Below are 24,543 nucleotides of genomic sequence, written 5' to 3' on the forward strand. Positions count from 1 at the left end.
CCTTCCTTCCTTTTCTTCCTTTGTCTCATACCTGGTGGTACCCATGGTTACTTCTGGCTCTGCGCTCAGGATTCACTCCTGGAAACCGGGGATCCACCCCTAGTCAGATGTATACAAGAAAAGTGCCTTAATCTCTGGACCAGGTCTCTGATATCAGGCCACCTTCTTTTACTTCATTGTTTCATGTGCTTCTTGCAGTAATGCAGCACAAAGGCATCATTCTTCCTCATTTATGGAAGAAGAACTTGGATTCTGAAAGATCAGGTTTGCCTAGCCCTGAGGGATGCTCCACCTCTCCCCAGGCGGCAGAAGCCTCCCTGCCCCGGTAGTTTTCCTCACAGACTTCTCTGAGGGCCCAAGGGCCAGTGGTGTTAGAGGGAGTCAGTCCTGAGGACCCTCTCGACTCCTCTCTTTAGAAGAAGTGCCAGCTAGTGTCTGAGTCTTCCTCATCCGCGTGGCAGCATTCCCACTCCTGCTTCGGAGCCAAGTGCAGGGCGTGGGGTAGTCAGGATCATCAAGGCCGTGTGTGCTCACAGCCGACTCTCACATCATCTCAATACCCATCTTGATTCTCCTCTCTCTGACTTCTCTTTGTGTCTGTCTATTGAGAAACAGGACGGGCATGACCTTTTCCGGTAACTTCTGGCTCTCTCACTGCACAGAAACAGGTAACAAAAGAAAAGTCTTGTGGTGTTTGGTGTTTCCCTTAGTCACCACCAAAGCCTCTGTTTGGTTTCTTGCCTGGCAACACAATCAGGAGGAGAGAATGAGTGGGAGTTGTGTTAGACTTTGGAAGGCAGGACCCGGCTCCTGTGCTGTGCTGGAAGGTCAACCGAGACACACCATCTAGTATGTTCTCAGCAGTCACTCTCCTGGCTCTCCTGGGCACGGTGTCAGGTAGGAGCCTCATTTTGGTGCCTTTGCTGGGCCCTCTCAGTTTGCAAGAGCCCAGTTCAAGAGCCCATGGGATGATAAAATTCCTGGTGACTGGAATGCAGGTAACTGCCAAGGGAGGCTCTGCTGCTCCCTGCAGACAAGTGAGATGCTGCCACAAATGGGTGCCCTGGGAGACTGGGGCAGAGAGGACCCTAGAGAAGAGGGGGAACTGAGAAACCACCACTGAATCCACTGCAGACTTGGTTTCCCTCTGTGTGAACTGCCTAAGTTGACCGTTCCTGGAGACCTAAGGCTGGGAAGGAATGTTCTAGCAGCATTCTATGTCCATGTCAAGTCAGTCTCTGTGGGGCTTCTGGAATTTCTCTGGACCTTTGGGCAGGCAACGTGAGGTTGACAAGTCATTTGAAAAATGGAGGTTCTGAGGAGCTTGTGTCAAGCAAAAGAAACGTCCTCTGTTAAGTCCACCTCCTGGTTCTGTTTTGAGCCACACCCCGTGATCCTCAGGCACTTCTCTGGGAACTGTGGTGTGCTCAGGGATCACTCCTGGTGCTTGGGGGGCCAGGATGCTTGGAATCCAATTCTGGGTTCCTGCATACAAAGCTTGTACTCTGGATCTTTGAATTGTCCTGTGTCCCTTCAACCTAATGCTTCTGGCACCCTTCTTCCTTCTTCAAGAGTTTTAAAAATCTAGCATGGTCTTTGTAATGTCAGCTTGGATTGTTGGAATTAAGCTTTTCAATGATTACTTTTTTGGGGTCTGGAGGTGCTCTCCAGTAGTATTCAGGGAGCCTGGGGACCACCGCCAGTGATACTGGTCCCAACTGTACAGACCTTTGGGCTGCTGGTGCTGGGGAGAACTTGTGGTTCTGGGGATCAAACTCAAGACCTCATGTATGCCAGGCATGTACTCCAGTCCTTTCATGTGTCGTTCCCAGCACTTATTCTTTTTTAAATTTCTTATAGTGGTTAGACCCAGCAGTGCTCAGGAGCCCACACAGTGGCAGGGTTAAACCCAGGTCCTTGCTCATGTTAGACATGTGATCTGCCACTTGACCTATAGCCCTGACCTGTCAGCTTTTAAAATTAAATCTTATTTTTTCAATTGGTAACACATGCATAATGGATTGTATTCCAGTCATGTTAAGCTTGCACATTAATTTAAAGATAATTTACATCTTTGATGAGTTGCACCATGTAAAATGCTTGCAGGAGTGTCTGGTACATAGTAAACACTTAGTAAATGTGAGTCATTATTATGTTTGATTCGAAGTTCCTATCCAAGAACACAGTTCCAAATACTTGTTCATCTTTTTTGGGGTTTTTGGGGGGCGGGGGTTGGGGAGGATGGTCTTTTTTGACCATATCCAGCTGTACTCAAAGTTTACCCCTGGCCCTGCACTTAGGGATCATTCCTGGCAGTGCTCAAGGGAGCATAGCGAGAGCCAGAGTCGAACTTCGGGTAGTTGCATGCAAGAGAAGTTCCCCCTGCCCTCTGTACTATCTCTCGGGCCTCTCATTCAAGTCTTTATTTGTTTTTCTCAGCAGTGTTTTTTAAAAATCAATCAATCAATTAATTAATTAATTATTTTAATTGAATCACCGTGAGATATACTTACAAGCTTTCATGTTTGAGTTCCAATCACACAATGATCAAACACCCATCCCTCCACCAGTGCACATTCCCCACCACCAATATCCCCAGTATACCCCCCCTTTCCCACCCTCCCCCTGCCTCCATGGTAGACAATATTCCGAATACTCTCTCTAATTTGGGGCATTATGTTTCTCAGCAGTGTTTAAAGATTTCTTTCACAGAGATCTTGCATGTTCTGATTTCATTGGTTTTCAGTTTTCTTTTCAATGTAAATTTTTTTATTTATAAATGTAATCTTTTGTTTTATCTTTCAATTGGTTTTGTGTAATGAATGGGAGTCTACAAATGAATTGTTTTACTATTTGTAGTAGTTTTCAGTTGATCCTCATGCACTTCACAGGTTTGAAAAATAATAAACATTTCTACAAATCTATGACTTTTACTTATCTAATTACTGGATCTGTGCCTTCAGACCTTCATGGCTAATTAATGAGAGTGCCCATTCTTGTCTTACAGCCCACTCAGCTTGAAGCCGCCTTTACATGTAAACTAGAAATATGTTGATGATAGCTTTTATTCGTATTTAGGATACTTACTTCTAAAGTTTAATGTTTTTTCATGAGCCACTGAAATGACCACTTATGTTTTTTCCCCCTGAAGTGCTAATAAGATAAATAACTGGGCTTCCTAAAGTTGAAGCCTCCTTGATCATGGGCAGAAGCAGGAGGGCCTGGGCTGCTGGGCCTGGGCAGCTTATACACATTTTTTAAAAAAGCATTTGAGATATTTCCAGAAATGTGTGCTTTTTAGGGCCACCATCATTTCAGTGAGAAGGTGACATTTATTGTCACTGGGGAAGAGTGAGGTTAGGAAGAAGCCCATGTCTCATACTGAACATTGTCATTTGGAATTTTATCATCAGCTGTGTAAAAGGAACAGATCACAAAGGTTTGCAAGAAATCCCTGAGATTTCTTTTTTAAAGTGCATCAAAATCTTACTGTCTCTACAAGACCAGGCACTGTGCCATGTTTTTTTTTTTTTTTGCTTCCTCAGGTCAAAATCCAATTTTGAGAGAACTACTATTGTCTTTGTCTTCCTTTCTCTCTCTCTCTCTCTCTCTCTCTCTCTCTCTCTCCCCCTCCTTTTCTCCCTAACCCCTCATTCTTTTGTGAATCTGAAAATCCGATTTTTCTTCTTTCTTGTTACATAACTAGTAGGGTTGTTTTTGTTTGTTGTTTTGGCTTGGGGGCCACACCCAACTGTGCCCAGGGCTTACTCCTGGTCTATGCATCTGGTGAACTCAGGGGAACATATGGGGTGCTAGGGATTGGAGCTGGGCTGAACAAGCAAGCACCTACCGCTGTACTATCTTTCCAGCCCCACATCTGCCTCTGCTCAGGGGCCATGCCTCATGTTGCTCAGGGAACCATATATGGTCCTGAACCAGGGTGACAGCAGCAGCCTCATGCTAGGCAAGCATCTTAAGTATTACAGTGTGTCTTTGGCCTGAGAGTCATGTTTGACTTTTTTCTTAATAGAAGCCACATCGTTTGCAGTAGTGTTAACCAATATGCTTTAGACATGCAACATTGCTGCATCACACCCACCACCCATTCTTTTTTTTTAATTGAGTCACCATGAGCAATGATTACAAAGCTTTCATGTTTGAGTTTCAGTCATATAATGATTGAACACCCATCCCTCCACCAGTGCACATCTTCCACCACCAATGTCCCTGTATTCCACCCCTCATTCCAACCCTCCCTCTTCCTCTAGGGCAGACAATTTCCCTCATACTCTGTCTCTATTGGCCGGCATTGTGGTTTGCAATATAGATACTGAGAGGCTATCAATATAGATACTGAAAGTAGACCTTAGTCTACTTTAAGCACAGATCTCACATACTGATCAATCCCTCCAACCATCGTTGACTTAGTGATCCCTTCTCTATCCCAGATGCCTTCTTCCCCAGCTCATAAGGCAGGCTTCCAACCATGGAGCAATCTTCCTGACCCTTGTCTCTACTGTCCTTGGGTATCAGTCTCATATTATGTTATTTTATATTCCACAAATGAGTGCCGTCCTTCTATGTCTGTCTCTCTTTTTCTGATTCATTTCACTTAGCATTATATTCTTATAAGCAAATTTCATGACTTCATCTTTCCTAACAGCTGCATAGTATCCCATTGTATAGATGTACCAAAGTTTCTTTAACCAGTCATTTGTTCTCAGGCACTTAGGTTGTTTCCAGATTCTGTCTATTGTGAACAGTGCTGTAATGAACATACAGGTATGGATATCATTTTTACTGTGCTTTTTTGCACCCTCGAGATATATTCCCAGAAGTGGTATTGCAGGGTCATATAGAAGCTCAATTTCTAGTTTTTGAAGGAATGCCCATATTGTTTTCCAAAAAGGCTGGACCAGTTGGCATTCCCACCAACAATGAAAGAGAGTCCCTTTCTCCCCACATCTGTGCCAGCACTAGTTGTTCTTATTCTTTTTGATGCGTGCCAGTCTCTCCACCACCCATTCTTACCCTGGCCCTCAGACATCAAAATTACAGAAGACAGAAGATTATGGGGAATTCACAGCTTTATTAGTATCTGCCTTTGAGCACTATGAAAAGCAGATATCAATGTAACAACCTCAAACAAAAATAATATGCTTCAATACACTCTTTGCTCTCATTTGTCCTAACATCTGTTAAAAATTAAAGGGAAAAGATATTGAAGATAATGTCCTTTTTGCTAAGACTCACATTACCAAAATGGGATTGAATACTTAACCTAATTTCAGTTTCAGTGTCTCCCAGGAATGTCATCTTAAACCAGTCTGAAACTTCCTTCCCTGTGAACCAGGCCCTTTTCAAGGCAAGTGTTGGGAAATCCAAAAGAGGCTGAGACTTAATATCTCACACTCTTTAGGGAACTAGGTGCAACCCCCTCTTATTGCTCATCATTTGAGCAGGCAGGTAGATGCAGTTTATTTCCAGGATGTCTCTTGGTCGACAATTATTCCACATCAGGGCTCCAAAGAATGCTGTCAAAGGTTTCTATGTTTGGGGCTGGAGAGATAGCACAGCGGGTAGGGCGTTTGCCTTGCACGCGGCCGACCCGGGTTCAAATCCCAGCATCCCATATGGTCCCCTGAGCACGGCCAGGGGTAATTCCTGAGTGCAAAGCCAGGAGTAACCCCTGTGCATCGCCAGGTGTGACCCAAAAAGCAAAAAAAAAAAAAAAAAAGGTTTCTATGTTTTCTGCATGTTGGTTCCCTATTGTGAGTTGTCCTAAGGAGAGTGAAAGACTTTCTCTCCTCATGACTCTCTCTTCCCTCCTTCCTTTTCCACAATAACCTACTTATTTCCCTTCTCACCTGCAGCTAATGCTCCCAAGTCCTGGAGTCTATCTGCTTTTTACTTCTACGCAGTTGCAAGAAATTGCAAGAAATGAGTCTCAGAATATTTCTCAGGCCTGCACCAGAGATTTTTCTATACCCCTACTACCACAGCTTTCTTCCCAATTATCACCTGAATCTTATACCTTTTTTTTTTATCACCTTCTTCCTTTTTTCTTACCTGCTCAGATTCTTTGCATTCATTGCCATCCTTGGTCACAGCCTGGGTGAAGGCCCTTTCTGCCCATGCACCCAAGCTGCTGGCCACCAACTGCACCCACCACTCCACTGCTCGCACCATCCAAGATGCCCATGACTCTGACTACCTGGCTGCTCCACTCCTTTTTGTCTTTCAGCAAAAAAATTGTCCAGGTTCCATCTTTGCCACCACCTGCACCAGAGAGGTACTCCCTGTACTAATAGAGCTTTCTCTTGCTAATGACCCATCATGATTTACTGAATTTGCATAATTTATGATAGACTTGCCTTCTTTTCCTCTCTGTCCTACAAAAGTCCTCCTCTGGTGAATCTGCCTGATACGGAGATTCTAAGAGGGTCGGTGATCCTCTCGTGCAGGGAGCTATGCATGGTGGAAGTCAGATATCCAGGGAGGCAGGACTTATCTTGGAAGAACAATGTTCTAGAATGTCTTACTGCGTATGAATGACATGCATTTGCTTCTGGGGTACCCAGGCCATGAGAATATGTTCCACTTGGTCTAGAGCTGGCTGGAGTCATTTTGTTCAAGTTCCTACACAAAATTGACTCCTAGTCAGAGCATGAAGCCTGTTGGTCAATAGCGCTGCTTTGTAACCGTGGGCGGGGTTGGGACCGGCCTCTGAGCATTGCTTAGAGATAACGGTGAAATTGATGATGGTGCCTGCTTCCTGTTCCCTGTGGGACCTTCAGAGGACTTTGCTCTGAGACTGGTTATGTAACACAATTATATCTCTACAATCAGCCTGTGTGTGTGTATGTGTGTGTGTGTGTGTGTGTGTGTGTGTGAGAGAGAGAGAGAGAGAGAGAGAGAGAGAGAGAGAGAGAGAGAGAGAGAGAGAGCATTTAAATTCAGATCTCCTGGCTGCAATGTTTCAGCGGTTCCTGAGAATGTGCATTGTGTCGTGGCCCTCGGACATAGGAGGACAGGGCTGGAGACATAATACAGGGATTAATACAGGGATTAAGGACCTGGATTTGATCCTGGGTCCTATATAGTCTCCTGAGCACCTCTGGGAATCACCCCTCAGCACAAAACCGAGAGTAGCTCCTGAGCACCACTGAATGTGCCCCAACACTCTCCCTGCCCTCCCCCGAAGAAAAGCACAAAGTTGGGGGACCGAAGGCGACAGGCACTCTCGGGAGCTGAGGCCCTGTGGCTGCACTGTGCTCCCGACTCGAGTGTTGCTGTCTGGCTCCTCTTTCAGGGATAAACTGCACTCTAAGTGCTCTCACTCGGACCCCGTGAGCCTTCTCTAGTCCTGGAGCCCTGTTTAATGGCCTCCCTGAGAGTCTTCTGGAGCATCTCAGCCCCGAGAGGGGAAGGGAGCCCCACCCCCGTCAGCCCGCCAGGCACCAGTCTGATTCCAAACACCTAGCTCTCTCCACAGAATTCCTCTGATTTCCGTCGCTGCCTTTTCCATCTGTGAGGGGAGACAGTGGAGAGGTGGCTCCTGAGTGACAGGCTGAGGGGACCATGCGCTGAAAGCAGAGCCATAAGTTTGAGCAGCTGCACCCTCGAAGGGAGAAGATGGTATCGCCCCATGCTTCCTGAACCCCTTTGTCCGTGCGTCAGAGGCCAGGGCAGCCGGCCTCCCCCTGCTCCTGTGAGAGGCCGCTGCGGTCTTGCCTGATTCGGGCCTGGCTGCTGGTTCCTGGCAAGGCGGAGCGTCCTCTCCCTGGGAAGCCGCGAGCACATCATCTATTCAAGGCGCAGCCACGGCGGCGGTTTCAGCAGGCTTGGTGACTGATAATAAATCTTTGGTGTGCTTTTTCCTCCTTCGAAGCATACGCTTCAAGCAGTTCTAATTTGATTCTTAATTAAGAAGCATGTGGAAGTCAAATTCCATTAAAGCCTCCTGCGCAGACCACCAAAAGAAAGTTTGGAGGCCCAGCACACCTGGCCTCTGAGGAGCAGCCAACCTTTGACTCCGAGTCATCTTTTTGTCACTTACTGGCTTGATGGATGCTTTGGGGACACAGCCCCCAAAGGGCTCTGTCGAATGATTGAACATTTGATGAAAGTATGTGTTTTGCTCATTGCTTTATGTTTTGGATGTGGGCCCTGGGCACGGATAATTATAATAATTATCTTTAATGCCATCACTACCACTTCTGCTACAGCAATGACAGCGACTGTTACTCCTCTCCCAACAGCAAAGGAGCTGGGTGCTGAGCTAAACCGAGGGGACCCCAGTTCTGCTCCCTTCCCTCTCTGTGTCCCACAGCATCTATGGTAAAGCTTTTAGGAGCTGCTGGCCTGAGTCTGGCACACACGAGCTGCTCTGGGAAAAGAAACTGCTGGGTGAAGAGATCGCTGCCAGCAAGAACGTCAGCAGAAAGGTTGTGTCCAAGGACAGGCAGTTTTTAGCCACCCATGGAACTGGCAGTCCCCACCATGGTTGCTCGAGGAGCACTGAATATAGTCCTTTTGAAACGTCCCTCCCATGACCATTCCCAATAGCACTGACCCAAGAGGACTGGAGAAAGCTCTATAAATAGCAGAAGGCAGCTGTGGAGCCAGACAGAGGCCTGGCTGGTACTTCTGGGGAAGTCATCTTCCAAGACTGGGCTGGGGACACTTCTCAAGTGGTCGAGCACATGCCTCGCCCTGAGTTTGCTCCCCAGCGTCCAGGGCCTCCTGAGCATGCGTGGTGTGGGTGTGACCCTAGAACACCGCTGAGGGTGGCTTCTTAAAAGAATATTCAAAACTAGCACTTATCCGGGGCTGGAGTGATAGTACAGTAGCGAGGATGCTTGCCTTGAATGTGGCCGACCTTGATTTTAGTCCCCTGAGTACTGCCCTGAGTGCAGAGCCTGGAGTCAGCCCTGAGCACTGTCAGGTATGGCCCCAAGACAAAACCAAACCAAAAAAAAAATAGGACTTGTCAAAGTGAGCATGATGACACTCTAGAGAGCAGACCAGGAAGCACTGGGGCGTGTGACTTTGCTAGACTGCCCAGTTCTCCAGAGGGGTCCCAGCAAGCATGGTATCTGCCGAAAGCTGGCTGTGCAGGGCGAGGCAGGGGAGAGCCTCAAATCCCAGCCCACGTCGAGTGAAGAACACACTGTTCCTTACACAGCTCCCCAAGTCGCCTTTTCTAGGTCTAACATCTGGCTTGGGGTGTGGGGGGGAGGGTGTCTAATAGCAGTAGCCCCCAGTCCCATCTTATCACATGGTCATGGGTCAGAGATCACCACCGCAGAGTCACCCACAGACACCTTGGGAATGGCCCGGAGAGGAGCAGCCAGTCTGCACTCTGTGGCCTACAGGACAGATATGGAACAGGGCGCAAGGGCCCACCCACGTGTCCTGGCCACTGCAGTGCCAGCATGGCAGCTTGTTCAGATTCAGCAGTGGAGCCGTGAGCCCAGGGCCTGGGGAGCGGGTGGAGGAAATGCAAATGCTGACTTGTTCTAGTCTCGCCATCTGGGCTGGCACTATCTATCCATCCATCCATGTTTGAGACAGGCCTAGTGATTCAAGCTTCTAGAGGCTTCTTTTCCTCCTTGGCTGGGAGTGGACAGGGCGTGGGTCGGTGGGAGGGGGAGGAGAAGGTACTTGGCGTACCAGTTGCTTCAGACTAATTAGCTACCACTCATCATTGATTATGAATGTCCTTTTCCAGCAGGACAGAGAGAACTGGGTCCCGATGACCTCTGGTTGTGTGAACAAAAGGGCGGGAGGGAACAAGGCCTGAGAAACACACCCCGTTCCCAAAGCAATGGATTATTTGACTCATTTTGATCAACTATTTGGGGATTCCCACCCCCTCTCTCCAACATACTCCAACCGTACCATTTTGCTTCTGGCTTTTATCACAAGAGGTTATAATATTAAAGTCAGTTTTGAGAGATTAAAAAAAAACCCATTCCTATTCACATCACCCTAAAATCTCAGCTGTTTTGATATTTCCAAGTCCTTGCACAGTCCTTGTCCATAAAACGGGATAATTCCATGAGCAAAAATAACTTTTGCATAATGCATTTTAGTCTCTAAGTAAGACAGTTTTAGATGTATGAAAGCTTGCTTCAATGAATGTGCTTATATTTCAATTTTCCCTACATTTCCCTTTGCTTCTCAGCATCCTCTCCCTCCCTTAAAGGCGAAATTTTCATTTTCAAAAGCCAATGTTTCTCCATAACTTTTTATTTCTAGAAATGCTACACTTTTCAGAATCCTTCTATTGGCCTCCACCACACTTACCTTCTACCCATCTGGGGGAGTTTATCTCTGATGGCTACTGATTGCACAGCGGGAAGGCAGGACTGAGTGTAGATTCAAGCCCTGTATTTTTTTTTGCTTTTTGGGTCACACCCAGCGATGCTCAGGGGTTATTCCTGGCTTTGCACTCAGGAATTACTCCTGGCGGTGCTTGGGGGACCATATGGGATGCCGGGGATCGAACCCAGGTCGGCCGCATGCAAGGCAAACGCCCTACCCGCTGTGCTATCGCTCCGGCCCCTTTTTTAATATTTTTTATTCAAAAAATTTAAAATTTCATTTTCATAAAGTTTTTCACAATAATTGATTACATTCAATATTCCAACACCAATCCCACTACCATTACACCATCCCACCACCATTACTTTGAATTTTACCACCACCACCTAAGCCTGCTCCAAAGGCAGATGCTAAATAATTTCTTTTGTATTGCTTGCTATGAAAAATTGAGTAAAAATGATCCAAAAAGATTTCCTTAGAGGAAAGTATGTGAAAATTGTTGTACCTCACCTTGGATCCATTAAGCCACTGTATAAGAGATCACTAACATGTGGTTGAGAGGTTAAGAGGTTGAGCCTTGTGTGCTAATATATATATATATATATATATATATATATATATATATATACAGATAGACAGATGATTGCCTTCTATCTTATCCCCACCAAATATGGTGTGCTATACTCTTGATATATAAGTGGCATAAAGTACTGTATGTTGATCCAGGAATTCCAGATTTTTAAATAGGGTGCTATAGCTGGAGTTAAACTTTTAACTGGATGGTGATTTGGGGATTCAGAGGAATCTCTTGCAGCATGTTGCTCTCTTCCAAGGTTTATTTGTGAATCTCTGGATCATGGCTGTTAATGCCCTTATATGTCACCCAGAGGCAGTTTGTGGGCGTGACTCCAGGAGCCCAGAAGCACAGGGAGATGAGGCCCTTTATTTTTGATTCACTGAATGTTTTTCAGTTTGGCGTCATCTGCACTGTCATGACATTCATACCCATCTAAGAGATGCTTTAAAAAAAAGAAAAACAAAAGAAAGGATTTGATATTATGCCCTCATGTGAAACATAGCATAAATGGTGAATGGAATCATTTCTAGGACTGCTAAATCAAACTTTCAAAGGCTTAAAACAATACTTGTGAGACTGGAGAGATAGTAAAGTGGGTAAGGTGCTTGCCTGACAGATGGCTGACCCAGGTTTGATCCCTGCTGTTCCATATGGTTCCCCACCACCACCACTGTTAGAAGCAATTCCTGAGCACAGAGCCAGGAGTAACCCCTGAAGATCACTGAGTGTTGCCCCACCCCCACCAAAAAAATTTCATTTGTTTCTCTAACTCAGTTTAGGAGACCAGAGGTCTGACATCAAGGCGTAGGCCAGGCCTAGAGGCCTTCTAGGTCCTTCCAGAAACTCTCTAGTGTAATCTGCTCCAGGCTCACCTCCTGGGTCCTAGATACTTGCATGCAGCTGCCTCCCTCCCTCTAGTTCCTGCTTGTCAGACCAGTGACCAGGTTCCGGCATTGCCCAGAGCTCTGTGTTGAAGCCACAGAGAAGTTGTTCTTTTCTAGTTTTGTGTTTATGGCTTTTTACATCCTTCTGATCCCCACAGAGGGAGAGGCCCTGCACTTTTTAGACTTACCCGCCACCGCCAGCGTAGCAGAAAACTCGCCTCCCGGGACCTTGGTGCATCAGTTTGCTGTGAATTTGTCTGTCTCCCGGTCACCTGTCCTGCCAAGGTTTCCTCTGATAATCAACTCCAGCCCCCTGACTGAGGCCTTCAAGGTGAACGCGCTGTCTGGAACCAAGTTTGAGGTAAGCTTTGTCTTACTTCCCGGGTTGGCATACCAGGTTCTAGATTCTAGAATGAGAATCTTTTCTTTCTCGTCCCCTGGCATCAGCTGCCCTCTGGAAAGTTTCAGAAGTCCTGTTGAAGGCATTCTGCAGCAATCTGGGCAAATGCCTCTGTTACCTTTGAAGTTCCTTTTTCGACTCTGTCCCATCCTACCTGAAGGCTGTGAGGAGTTTGTTTCAGAGGCATGGGTGGGTCCATGAGGTGGACCAGTGGCTTAGTAAGATGTGTGGAGTGATTGCTCCTAGATTGGAAAGTGGGAAGATTTGGGTAGAGACGTTCTGAGAAGCCAGGACCTGGTAAACTTATGTGTGATTCTGCTTTGCCTTGATTTGGAGATTAAAAAAAAATCCATTAAAGACTTATTGCTAGAGGCTCCTTTCAGTATTTCTAGGGTTCTGGATTGCCAGGAACCAATGCCTGGGAACCAATCTGTCAGTACAACCTGATCTGTAACTAAGGAACAACTGCTTGTTGGGAAAATTATCAAAGTACCTTTTGAAGGTTGTGCAGAGCAATGCCCAGGGTAACTGCCATCAGGGCCCACATCCAGTTTCATTAAACTTTTGCATTCTTTGCTATTCCCCCATTCTGCCCACTTCCTCATATAATCAACTATAAAAAAAAACTAGCTTAAGAGAAGTAAAATTGGAGCTTGCCCTCATTCTTCTTGTGTCTGTCTCTTTCTTCTTGTGTCTGTCTCCATTTGTCTGTGTCTGTCTCTTTCTTCTTGTGTCTGTCTCCTTTTGTCTATGTCTGTCTCCTTTTCACTTGCGCACTCTCTCCCGGCTACCCATGTTGACCAAGTCCCGAGGGACGGGACACTGGACCTGCTTGGTACCCTGAACTCTTCCTCATGGGCCTGGAAATCTCTGGCTCTTACCATTAGACCCCCTGCCTGCTATGGATGGGGCGTACTACAGGGACCCCCGTAAGCCCAGCCTGTGTAGCCCGGGCTTGGCTGCTTCCCTGAGGTGCATCCGAAGTGTTCTAAATCCCAGCCCTTCACAAGTCACTAGAAGGGCTTGGAAATATTGACACGGGGGGAAGACCTAGACCTAGAAAAGCCACAAGCCAGGGCTGGAGCTTGAGGCCTGGTGTCTCAGCACTCAGGAGCTGCTCTCCATAAGGCACACCCTCGCAGGCTGTCCTTGCCATTCAGGGTGCATTTCTACCCCAGATGCCTTAGTGGGTAGAAATGGGTCTGGGTGATCCTTCACTGTAGGATACCATTGGCTTGCCCTTCCTCCCTGACCGCTGGGAGCTTGTGTTTGTTTTCCTGTTTGGGTCACTCCCGGCGATGCTCGGGAGTTACTCCTGGCTCTGCACTCAGGAATTACGCCTGGCAGTGCTTGGGGGACCATATGAGATGCTGGGAATTGAACCCGTCTTGGATGCGTGCAAGGCAAATGCCCTACCGGCTGTGCTATCTCTCCAGCCCCTGTGATCTGTGTTTGTTGATTGCCCCCCAGCCTGTCAATTACCTTTGTCTCCTGATCAGACTCTGACTTGTGAATATTGTCTCTCTCTTCTTCTTACTGTCCTTTGCATGGTTAGTTATTTCAGAGCAATTTTTTTTTTTTTGCATGGATACAGGTAGATAGTTAAAAGACAAGCTTGTGGCTTGGGAGTTGATTGATTCCAGATAATATTACCTCCTGGACATCTGCCCTCTCGACTTAAGCCTCAGTTGCCCTTACTTCCTAGATTCCCCAAAGCAGGGTCCTGACAAGGGACTGGATGGACCCAGGGCAAGCGGTGAGCTAGCTACCCTGGTATCAAAATGGACCTGGCCAAAGTGCCCTAATGCTTAACTATAAGTTAAGAGTTTGGTCATGGACAAATTCTGTCATGATCCAAAAATAATAACTAGACTTGGACCCTGCTGGGGTTAGAAATGATTGATCTGTTCTGAGCACTGTAGTCTGAGTCTGTGGTGAGATGTCCCCAGGAGAGTCACCCTATAAGCCTAAAAGTGTCTATTACTGTGTTCATGCAGAATGTTGAATATTGGCAAGTAGAATTAAAGATGTTAATTAAGTTGCTGGTCTAAGGAAAGGCGAAACACACCTTAAGTGCTGTTTTGCCCTCGTGGGCTACAGGTTGTTGGGAAGACTGGAAAAAAACGTGTTGATCATGCTTCCTGTGGGGGAGGCATGGTTAGGGAGGCGTGGTGAGAGGATGAAAAAGAGAAGCTGCAGGGAGGAAAGGAGAATTGAAGGAGAAAGGGGGGGTTGAAGGAGGAGGAGAGAAGAGAGGGAGAGACAGCAGAGAGAGATAGAGGAGATGGATACAGCGGGAAGAAATTATTGCGTGGTTAGAGAGACAGATATAGACACACAGAGAGAGAGAGGGTTGAAGAGAGCTGGCAGAGACAAGAGATTGATTAAATGGCAAGTAATCAGCAACCAGCTTGGCCCTCGTTCTTCCTTTGTCTGTCCAAGGCAACAGCCTTCCTGGGTGGAGAAGCAGCTCGAGAGCACCAAACACCGCTTGGAGAGCCCTCGAACATCCTTTAATGTGTAATCCCCACGCGAGAGGGTTTTTCACAGCCCGGGAGTGGGGATTTTCACACTTCACAGTTGCTTTCCCTCCTGTCAGCTTTAGTGATTGCTTGCCCCTGCAGAGCACAGTGCACACGCTGAACCATCGCAACTGCTTTATGTGCTGACTCTCAGCATCTTCAAAATCATCCAGTGATTTTGGGACCTTACTGCTCTTTTACAAATGGGGAAAATAAAGCAAAATTCATCAGGAGGTTACAATATTTACCCTGGATCGCACCACCAACCTAGTAGCTGAAGGGTAATTGAGAGGTCTATCCCTAGAGATCTCATTATTATTTTTGTTGTTGTTGTTGTTAAGAGGATTGGGCTACACTTGGCAGTGCTCCTGGCTCTGTGCTCAGGGGTGACTCCTAGCAGTGTTCAAGGGACTATATGCAGTACCAGAGATTTGAGCCAGGTCAACTGCATGCAAGGCAAATGCCCCACCACCATATTATCTCTCCAGCATTATTTGTAAGAAGTTTTAATTAATTAATTAATTAATCTTCTGGGGTCATATTTGGCTAGACTCAGGGGTTACTTCTGGCTCTGCACTCAAGAAATACTCCTGGCTGTGCTTAGGGGACCATATGGGATGCTGAGGATCGAACCTGGGCTGGTCGTGTGCAAGGCAAGCAACCTACCTGCTATACTATTGCTCTGGCCCCATATTTTTAAAAGAAAGTTTATTGAGATTGAATTCACATAGTATTTCATTTGCCCTTTGAAAGACTACCCCTGATTCAGTTTAGTCACACACCATGACCACAGTCTAATTATTAGGTCATTTCATCATCCAGAAAAGAAACCCTATATCCATTAGCAGCCATTCCCCATCCTTCTGTCCCTCTGTCTCTCTGTCCCTTATCCCCATCTCCCATGCCCAGCCACAGTCTCTGGAAACCAGGACACACTTTTTTTTTATCTTAAATGGATCTTGCTGTGTTGGGCACTTCCCAGCCTGATGGATTGGGGTTATGGATGGTCTTTAATGGTCCACTGCTTTCACAGAAGCATGGTGCTCCCAGGGTCATCCACAGAGATTTTGGCTTAAGATGTGTGCCCCACTCCCCAACACACACATTTGTGTCTGCATACCTCGCCCTGATGGCTCTCCATCTACCTCCAGTCTGTCTCCACATCTGCCAAAACATCTGTGCTACTTCCATTAGAGAATGCTTATTCTTGGTCTCCATGGGCAGCTACCTTGGGTGATGACAGCAACCCTGCTGCTTCTAAAGTGCAGATTCCAAAGCACATTCACACCTTGATCCCTAGATTGCTACACTATCATCATCACCATTCAGTAAGATGACAAAGATGCAGCAAGGTAGATTGATGTGCCCCAGGTGGCAAAGCATTGAAGGGTGAAATAAGGATTTAACTCAGATCTTCTGACTCTAGACTCGAGCTCTTTGTCTCTCGAGCACCTGTACTTTCAGGGTAATGGCTTTCCAGACTTCTCCATGATCCCAGCTCTGCTCTTGCTCTGTGAGAGTCACTCAGTGTTGTCCATTAGGGAAGCAGCCTGTACAGGAAACAATGCATTTCTTAGCCCTTCATAGATCTCAGTCCAAGCCATTCAGGATGTTATCCTAGCACATGCGATGCTGCTGGCATCACAGTCCTTGGCTTCCAAGGACCCTTGTTGGCATAGGATGGGATGCAGGTTCCCAAGTTCTGAGGCAGATTTTAAGTATCAGTTGCTTTTCCCCAGAAATGACCCAAATCATCCACCATATGCTCCAAGGAGATCTTACTCTCCAGCCCGAATTGCTCACAAGAACCTACTGAATCTCATAGTGCCTTCTCTGAGACCAGGCCTCACTTACCTTGGAGCAATCCAGATAGTCTGTGGGATGGCAGGCTACAGCAATGGGGACAAGTCCTCTGGTTCTCATGGGCCTTGGGAGGTCTCCCTGTTTCTGCAGACACAGCCATGGACATCTCCGAGAGAAGGGCAAAGGTAAGTGGGTTACAAATATTTGATGTGAGTAGAGAGAGAATAAGAAGGAAACTGCCATAGAGGCAGGGGTGGGGTGGAGTGGGAGAGGAGGGAGGGATACTGGGGACATTAGTGGTTGGGAAAGGTACACTGGTAGAAGGATGGGTGTTCGATCATTGTATGACTGACACTCAATCAGGAAAGCTTTGTAAATGTATCTCATGGGGATTCAATAAAAAAAAATTAAGTATTTTGTGTGATTTTTTTACTTCTCATGCATTTATGTTAAAAAATAATTGTATTGGGGCTGGAGCAATAGCACAGCGGGTAGGGCATTTGCCTTGCATGCGGTTGACCTGGATTTGATTCTCAGCATCCTGTATGGTCCCCTGAGCACCTCGAGAAGTAATTCCTGAGTGCAAAGCCAGGAGTAACCTCTGTGCATCACTGGGTGTGACCCAAAGATCAAAAGATAAAATTGTATTGTCAATTAGCGAGTCATTTTACTATAACTTGATTGTAATTTTTGGTTTTGGGGCCACAGCCAGCAGTGCTTAGGGCTGGGCTTGCTCCCTTCGTGCTCATGGGACCTTATGGTGCCAGGGGTTGAACCCACATCTCCCACATGCAAAGCATGTGCAGGGAAGAGGATGATTAATAGTGAAGAGGATGATAATAACAATTCACATTTATGGAGCATTTACCACATGCAGGGAAGCCCCCTAAATATTTTATGAACTAAATATTTATGGTATAAATGAGAGTTCTCAGTAAAAACAATTATTTTTTAGCAATTCTCAGGGCCCATGCAGTGCTGGGAATAAAACTTAGGGCCCACACATACTCAGTGTGTGTCCTGTCACTTTGAGTCATCTCTCCAGCCCCAGGTCAAGTAAATGAAACCAGGCCCCTTGTTCTCTGCATTCCTCCTGTTTCTCTGAGACACTTGGAGGGTACAATTTCTGACAGTAGAAGAATGTGTGGAAAGGCAAAAGCAAACAAAAGCCAAGCTGTTGCTGTAAGTAAATAGTATTTCTTCTCCATGCAGATGTCTCCTCTTACTTTTCCCTAGGTAGTGTCCATGGGAAATTTAGAATGGAATAATGTTTTGGTTTTTTTTTCTATTTTAAATTCATTTATTTATTTTCATAAAGTTGTTCATGATTTATTACATTCAATATTCCAAAACCAATTCCACCACCACTGCACATTCCTACCACCATTATTTCCAATATTCCGAAACACTCATCATGCTTGCCCCTATAGCAGACCCTGCTATAATTTACTTTATTACTGTATCACTGTCATCCCGTTGCTCGTCGATTTGTTTGAGGGGGCACCAGTAGCGTCTCATTCGACCCTGTTGCATTCAGGGCCAGGGGAATGAGGCCCATTATTGTTACTGTTTTTGGCATATCAGATACACCAAGGGTACCTTGCCAGGCTCTGCCATGCGAGATTCTTTAGGAATAAAACTTAGGGTCCACACATTTGCTAAAATTGTTCAAAAAATATTTCCTTAGAAGAAGGTATGTGAATAGTGTATCTTACCATAGAGCCATTAAGCCCTTGTAGAAGAGATTACTAACATGTTGTTACAGGTTAAGCTTTGTGTGTTTATATTTTCTTAATCAATATTGGTTACCTAAGAACGGAATGATGTTTTAACAGAATGAGTGAAGATGAAACTTAGCTATGTTACCCAAAAGTGCAGCATCTTATTCCTTAGATGATCTCCTCCTAGTAAAAACTGTTAAGGGGTATATTAGCATTTTCAGGTTAAATATGGGGAAACGGAGACGTAAAGATATTGAGCAACTTGCCCAGTGAATTGGCATCAGACTTGATATTTGATATCAGGCAGATGGTCCCCAAGACCTTTGCTTCTAACACCCTCACCAGTCCTTGTTGGCCTGCCCCACTGTTTTCAGTAAGAGAGTGGTCAGAGCCCTATCACTGGGTTTGGCTGACCATTGGGGAACCCTGGAGATGATCAAGGAGGCCAGGACTAAGGAATGGGGGGTGCCCTATTAGTAGAGCAGATCGTGGGGATCCTGAGCTATGTGCAGTCGCTCATTCTGGTTCCCCACTTTTTGATTTCCACTTTCTTTTTCTTGTTTGCATGTCTAACCACTGTGGACTCCGTAGCTTTGCCAGAGATAAAAAAAAAAAAAACCACTAGACGGTGGCTTAGTGGATAAGGCACTTGCTTTGCATGCAATTTACCCGGGTTCAGTCCCAGTATCACATAGTCTCCTGAACCCTGCCAGGAGTGATCCCTGATCACAGAGCTAGGAGTAAGTCCTGAGAAAAATGCCTTGACTTCGTACTACCTCTTCAATAACCGAGCATCTTAATCCCTGGGTTATGACAGGGGTCACATGACCGAATGTAAGGTTGTGTAAAATAAATTTTATTATGATTTATTATCAGTAAAGACTTGATTTATATACCTATTTTATAGGCCTCGATACCTAGGGTTGTATAAAAATTTCTCAGGCAAAAAGTGGTCACTGGTAGAAAATATTTAAGAAGCCCAGGTCTAGATCTTTATTCTAATAACTTGCATTATATTTCAGCATAACTAGGACATGAATTATCTGCTTGCTTTAATATCTATGGAAATAAAATCTGGAAGAAATAAAAGCTTTTCCCGGTTCACAGAGAAATTAAGTAATGGAAATAGACTTGGAGCCTTCGCCTCAGCACTAAGTATGCCTGTCTGGTCCCAGTTTGATTAATAACCAGAGGTTCTCTTAACCTGGCTGAGAACATTCATAAAATTTAGTCCTTAAAGTCACAAAGAGCTCTGGGTCTTGTGAAGACTCTATATGTTAGGCTGTACAGGATCTCTGTGACTTCTAGCCAGCCTCCCCCAGGTCCTCATCGAGGTTCTCTTCTGCTGGCCAGTGTCTAAGTTCTAGAGCCACATTGAAGGGATGTGCTGTCATCTGACCTTGGCTTTTACTCCATCCCCCAGCTCCCTGTACTGCAGATGTCAAGTTTCTGACAGTGGAGAAAGAATGTGTGGAAAGGTACAAACACACAAACATACACACACACACACACACACACACACACATACACAACAGAGCAGGCTGTTGTAAGTATCATCCCTTATTTATACAGACAAAGACTTCTCATTTATTCTTGGAGGTGGCCTTAGGAAAATTAGAATGGAATGATGAGTCAGGTTTTAACTTACCAGCATCTTATTCCTAGGATGGAAACATCCAAGTCTGTTCATGGGAACTGACAACTTGTGTACGGCCTATGCCAAAGTATCTTTGGCTGGGTGTGGAGTGGTTTGGTTTAGTTTTAGAATCTGGCCCCAGAGGTGCGCTTGCCTGGAGTCCTAGGTGGCCACCTCAGCTATAGTCAGGATGCCCTACTGTGACAAGGAGTGAATTCAGTTTCTCTCATACTCTATCACTTGAGCTGTCTCTCTGGCCTGGTAAATTTGGTGCACTTTTCATGACGGAGGAGAGGGTTTTGGCCAATCCCAGTGTTGCTGAGGGGCTGTTCCTGGCTCTGTGCTCAGAAGTGACACCTAGAGATGCTCAGGAGACCATATGTAGTTCCGGGGATTTGAGCCAGGGTCCTGGCCACTTCAGCCACACTTTATCTAGTTTCAATCTCTGTTTTTTAAATAAGCTCTCCTCAGCAGTACTCAAGATCTGAGCCACTCCTGGCAGCACTCAGACAGATGGCTTGGCACCCTAGCCCAACAGTGGGGTGCTGCTCCGGACGGGGCTAGGAGGACACACAAAGCTGCAGCTGGCAGTGCCCAGTGCCCTGGAGTCAGGGATTGACCTGGGCCACTTGCATCAAGAAAGGGACTCCATTCTTTTTAGCTATTTCCTTGGCCCTGGGTTTCTTCTCATTATTAGGCTATTCAGCTCTAGTGAGTGGAGCCAGAACATCTTGTGAATATTTTCTTCTCTTCTAAAAGCGGCAAACGTGAGAGTCCCTGGGGTGAGGTGTTGTGGGGCTTGTGTTGGAGGGACTAAGGCAAATAACAGGTCCCTCTGACACCGACTGGTGGATGGTTTCCAGGAGACTGGCTGCTTCTTTCCTAGGAAAATCCCTTTGCAAAATTCATGCATACTAAACAGAGGCTCTTTCCCATGGCTGCTAAGATTTTCGCATTTGTTTTTAGGTTGTCACCTCTGGGAAGGAACAACTGGATTTTGAAACAGGACCCAACATATTTGATTTGCAGATTTATGTGAAAGATGACGTGGAGGTGACTGACCTCCAGGTCTTGACCGTCCAGGTGACCGATGTGGAAGAACTACCCCGGTTTCCAGGCAGTTTGGCAAAAGGTAAGCTCACTGAGGTGTGCAACGTAGTCCAGACAGTGGGGCCAGCATGGACCCCTGGGACCGAGCAACACAGCAAAGTAAATAAACGAGCAGCTGTTTCCCAAGAAAGGCAGCTGCTTAATGAGCAGAGGAAAGCAAACACCTTCAGCCCATCACAACATCCCAACAATGGACAAAGTCCTTCACTGGTGCAGTTTCTCTGGGCACCTCACCTAGGCGTCAGGAGGAATCGGAGGCCGGGATTATGAGTAGATCATTCTTAAGAAAGCTGGGTCAAGCCCACTCTAGGCCCATCAGAATGTGCTGGTTGTTACTGGATTTATTAATTCTCCCTGTGGATGCTCACTCCTGTACTACTGGGGCCCAAGTAGTAGATGGACATGGATTCCATCCTTGTGCCAACTGTGATGTGCTGCTTCCCCATGGAGGTGGAAACACCTAGTGAGGAGATCTCATGGTTGGAAAAACATCGCATAGGGAGTTTCCAGAAGCTGAGAAGGCAGAGCACTGATGAGACCTGGAGACTGTGTAGAGAGTCGCCCCTGGGATAGGGGCTCCATGGTCTGCAGAGCCCCACTAAGGAACTGGCTATACTGATACCCCCAAGGTCTATAGGTTCAATCCAAGTTTTCTCTCTGAATAAGCAACTGTCTGAACAAACATCTCTACTTAAATGTCTAGCAGGCATCTGTGATACTGTGATTTATAATGAGAAATACAGCGTTTGTCTTCACCCCTTTTACTAACACAACTCCTAATTTCATTTCTTTGAAGAATGGCATGTCTAATGTAAATCTGGGCCTTGACGAATGTTCCTGCATGAGGTCAGGCTGGAGATGGGTTTCCAGGAGAACCCATCATGCTTTATGCTCCTCCCTGCTCCCTCTGCTCCGCCCCTAGGCCTCTAATTTCAGTGTTTCATCTCTGCTGGCAGAGTCTCCTGCCCCCATGCCTGGCTGTCTTCACCAGGGCCCCTTGGAGTGGGGTGGGTTAAGTTTCCCTCCCAACCCTGAGCAGAGCCCCAGCAGCCGAAGACCTCCAGAACCCAGCCACAGCCCTGCTCAAGGCCACTCTCCATATGCTCAGATGAGCCTCACACATGAAGGAACTGGCAGAGGAACCCAGGTGTGCAGGACCTGGGGCTGAGATCTCCAAGTCTGCTCGGATCAGGAGTGGGCTTCCTCTACCCAGATCCTCCATTTTCCAGTAGCTAGGAAGTCACATCCACAAACTGCCCCCAGCGCCGTGTAATTCCATCAATGGCCAAGATCCAGAGACCATAAGACAAAGTTCCCAGAAGCCATGCGACCTCTTATTGTCTAGTTCTCCCTCTTCAAGAGCCCAGCAAGCTACTGAGAGTATCCTGCTCGCACAGCAAAGCCTGACAAGCTCCCTGTGGCATATTTGATATGCCAAAAACAGTAACAGTGATAGGTCTCATTCCCCTCACCCTGAAAGAGCCTCCAATGTGGCACCATTGGGAAGGACGAGTAAAAAGAGGCGCTAAAATATCAGGGCTAGGACAAATGGAGACGTTACTGGCGCCTGCTCAAGCAAATCGATGAACAACAGGATGACAGTGACACAGTGTTACAGTGATACAGTGATACAGTGATCTCTGCTGGGGGCTGAGTGTGCTTTGGGAGCTTTCTTACATAGTTTAGGAGAAAAATCCAAATATTCAAGTGGATCTGGTACTTGGAGCAGATTTCTACCCCAGGTCGCTTCCAACTCTCTGTCTTCAACATGTCCCTTTGCCCTACAAGTGACATAACTTAGATTAGTGTTCTCAATCGGGGGCCATACATTTCCCCCCACCTTCCCCTCTTTGTACCCTCCCATGATTCTCCAAGGCAATGGGTGCTACAGATGAAAAAAAATCACATAAATGGAGGATCATGACATGAGGCTAGGGGACATAAGACTAGGGGTAAGGGGCACAAAAAGAAAAAAGGTCCAAAGGGGGCCAAGGTCAGAAAAAGTTTGAGAAACACTAGTCACTTCTCAAGGGAAGGACCCACTGGAAACTTGATACCCATTAATCAATCCTAGTGCTGAAAGATTACCATCCACCTACCTGCATGCAGTGACCATAGGTCTTCCCATGGTCTCCATCATTGCAGCCTCCTGCCTCCAAAGCCAACATGCAGGGTTCTTTATGGCTGGGGGCTGCTGCCCTGGTTTGAAAATGCCTTTCATGCTTTATCAAACAGTATCTTTCTTACCCCACTTTGTTGCTGGTGTAGGTCTAAACCTCTACATAATGGAAGGTACCGGTCCTGGGTTCATTTACCAGCTTGAGGCCTTTGATCCAGAAGACACGAACCGAAACATACCTCTCAGTGTAAGTCTCCTTGTGAAGCCGGGGACAGACCTTCCCAGTGGGCAAAGGAGCCTCCTGGGGTGGTGAGGGCAGATGCCTGGGAGGATTGTGCTCTACAAGCCAAAGCAGGGGCCTCAGGGTGGCTGAAATGGGTGACAGGCTCTGAAGACATGACTGAGGTTGGATTTTTGTGTGATCTTAGACAAGTTCTTAACCTCTCGGAGATTTCTTTCCTTTCTTTCTTTCTTTCTTTTTTTTTTTTTGTCTGCACAATGGAGAAATAACAGTTGCTTCTAAAGTAGGAGGATTGTGAGTATCAGATAATGCATGTCAAGCCAGAATCCTTGGTTTATTGAAATTGCTCAATATGTTTAAATTTGAAGTTGCAAAACCTCCAACATTATAATTTGTTTGGGGAACTCCCACGGGAAGCTCAAGAACCCCAAAGCCACTCCCAGTGACTCTCAGCCAGACACTTCAATGCTGAGGCCCAGAAATGAGGTGGTACTCAGACCCAGCAGTGCTGGGGGGTAACAGTGGTACAGGGGACTTGTGCAGTGCTGGGAATCAAACCCAGGGTCTTCTGCATACGAGGTGTGTACTCCAGTCCTTTGAGCTCTGTTCACAACCCTTATCACTGTTTTTATTTTATTTATCTATTTATTTATTTATTGCTTTTTGAGTCACCCGGCGATGTACAGGGGTTACTCCTGGCTCTACACTCAGGAATTACTCCTGGTGGTGCTCAGGGGACCATATGGGATGCTGGGAATCGAACCTGGGTTGGCCGCGTGCAAGGCAAACTCCCTACCCACTGTGCTATCACTCCAGCCCCTCTCATTGTGTTTAAAGTAAACCCAAAACGTGTACCCTAAAGGGAGCGATTAACACATTCTTTTCAAGAGATGAAGTTGGGGGCCACAGTGATAATATAGCAGGTAAGTTGCTTTCTCAAACGCGGGCAATCTGAGTTCAATTCTGAGCACCCCTATGGTCTCCTGAGCTCCATAGAACTTAACAGAGCCAGAAATTAGCCCTGCACACCCCCACCCCCCAAAAAAAAGGATGAGATGAAGTCAAGCTGCTTGGGGCCAAGTTTTTAAAAAGACACCAGTCGGACCAGAGAGATAGTACAGAGGGAGAGAGATAGTACAGTGGGTAGGGCTCTTGTGTTGCAGGCAACTGACTAGGTTCAATCCCCAGTGTCAATTGACTA

The 24,543-nt window shown here is 46.4% G+C and overlaps 1 protein-coding gene across 1 annotated transcript in view; it reads left to right on the forward strand.

Annotated features, from left to right (window-relative positions):
• The first annotated feature begins 809 nt into the window (after positions 1-809).
• The window catches only part of CDHR3 (cadherin related family member 3), a 70,743-nt gene continuing 47,009 nt past the window's right edge, over positions 810-24,543 (forward strand). The window contains exons 1-4 of the mRNA XM_055121328.1: positions 810-897; positions 11,949-12,151; positions 20,839-21,004; positions 23,251-23,348. Of these exons, the coding sequence (XP_054977303.1) occupies positions 852-897; positions 11,949-12,151; positions 20,839-21,004; positions 23,251-23,348 (513 nt within the window). The 5' untranslated portion in view covers positions 810-851. The remainder of the gene's footprint in view (positions 898-11,948; positions 12,152-20,838; positions 21,005-23,250; positions 23,349-24,543) is intronic.

The sequence above is a fragment of the Sorex araneus genome, chromosome 1 (assembly GCF_027595985.1).
Source record: "Sorex araneus isolate mSorAra2 chromosome 1, mSorAra2.pri, whole genome shotgun sequence".
Classification (NCBI taxonomy): Eukaryota; Metazoa; Chordata; class Mammalia; order Eulipotyphla; family Soricidae; genus Sorex; species Sorex araneus.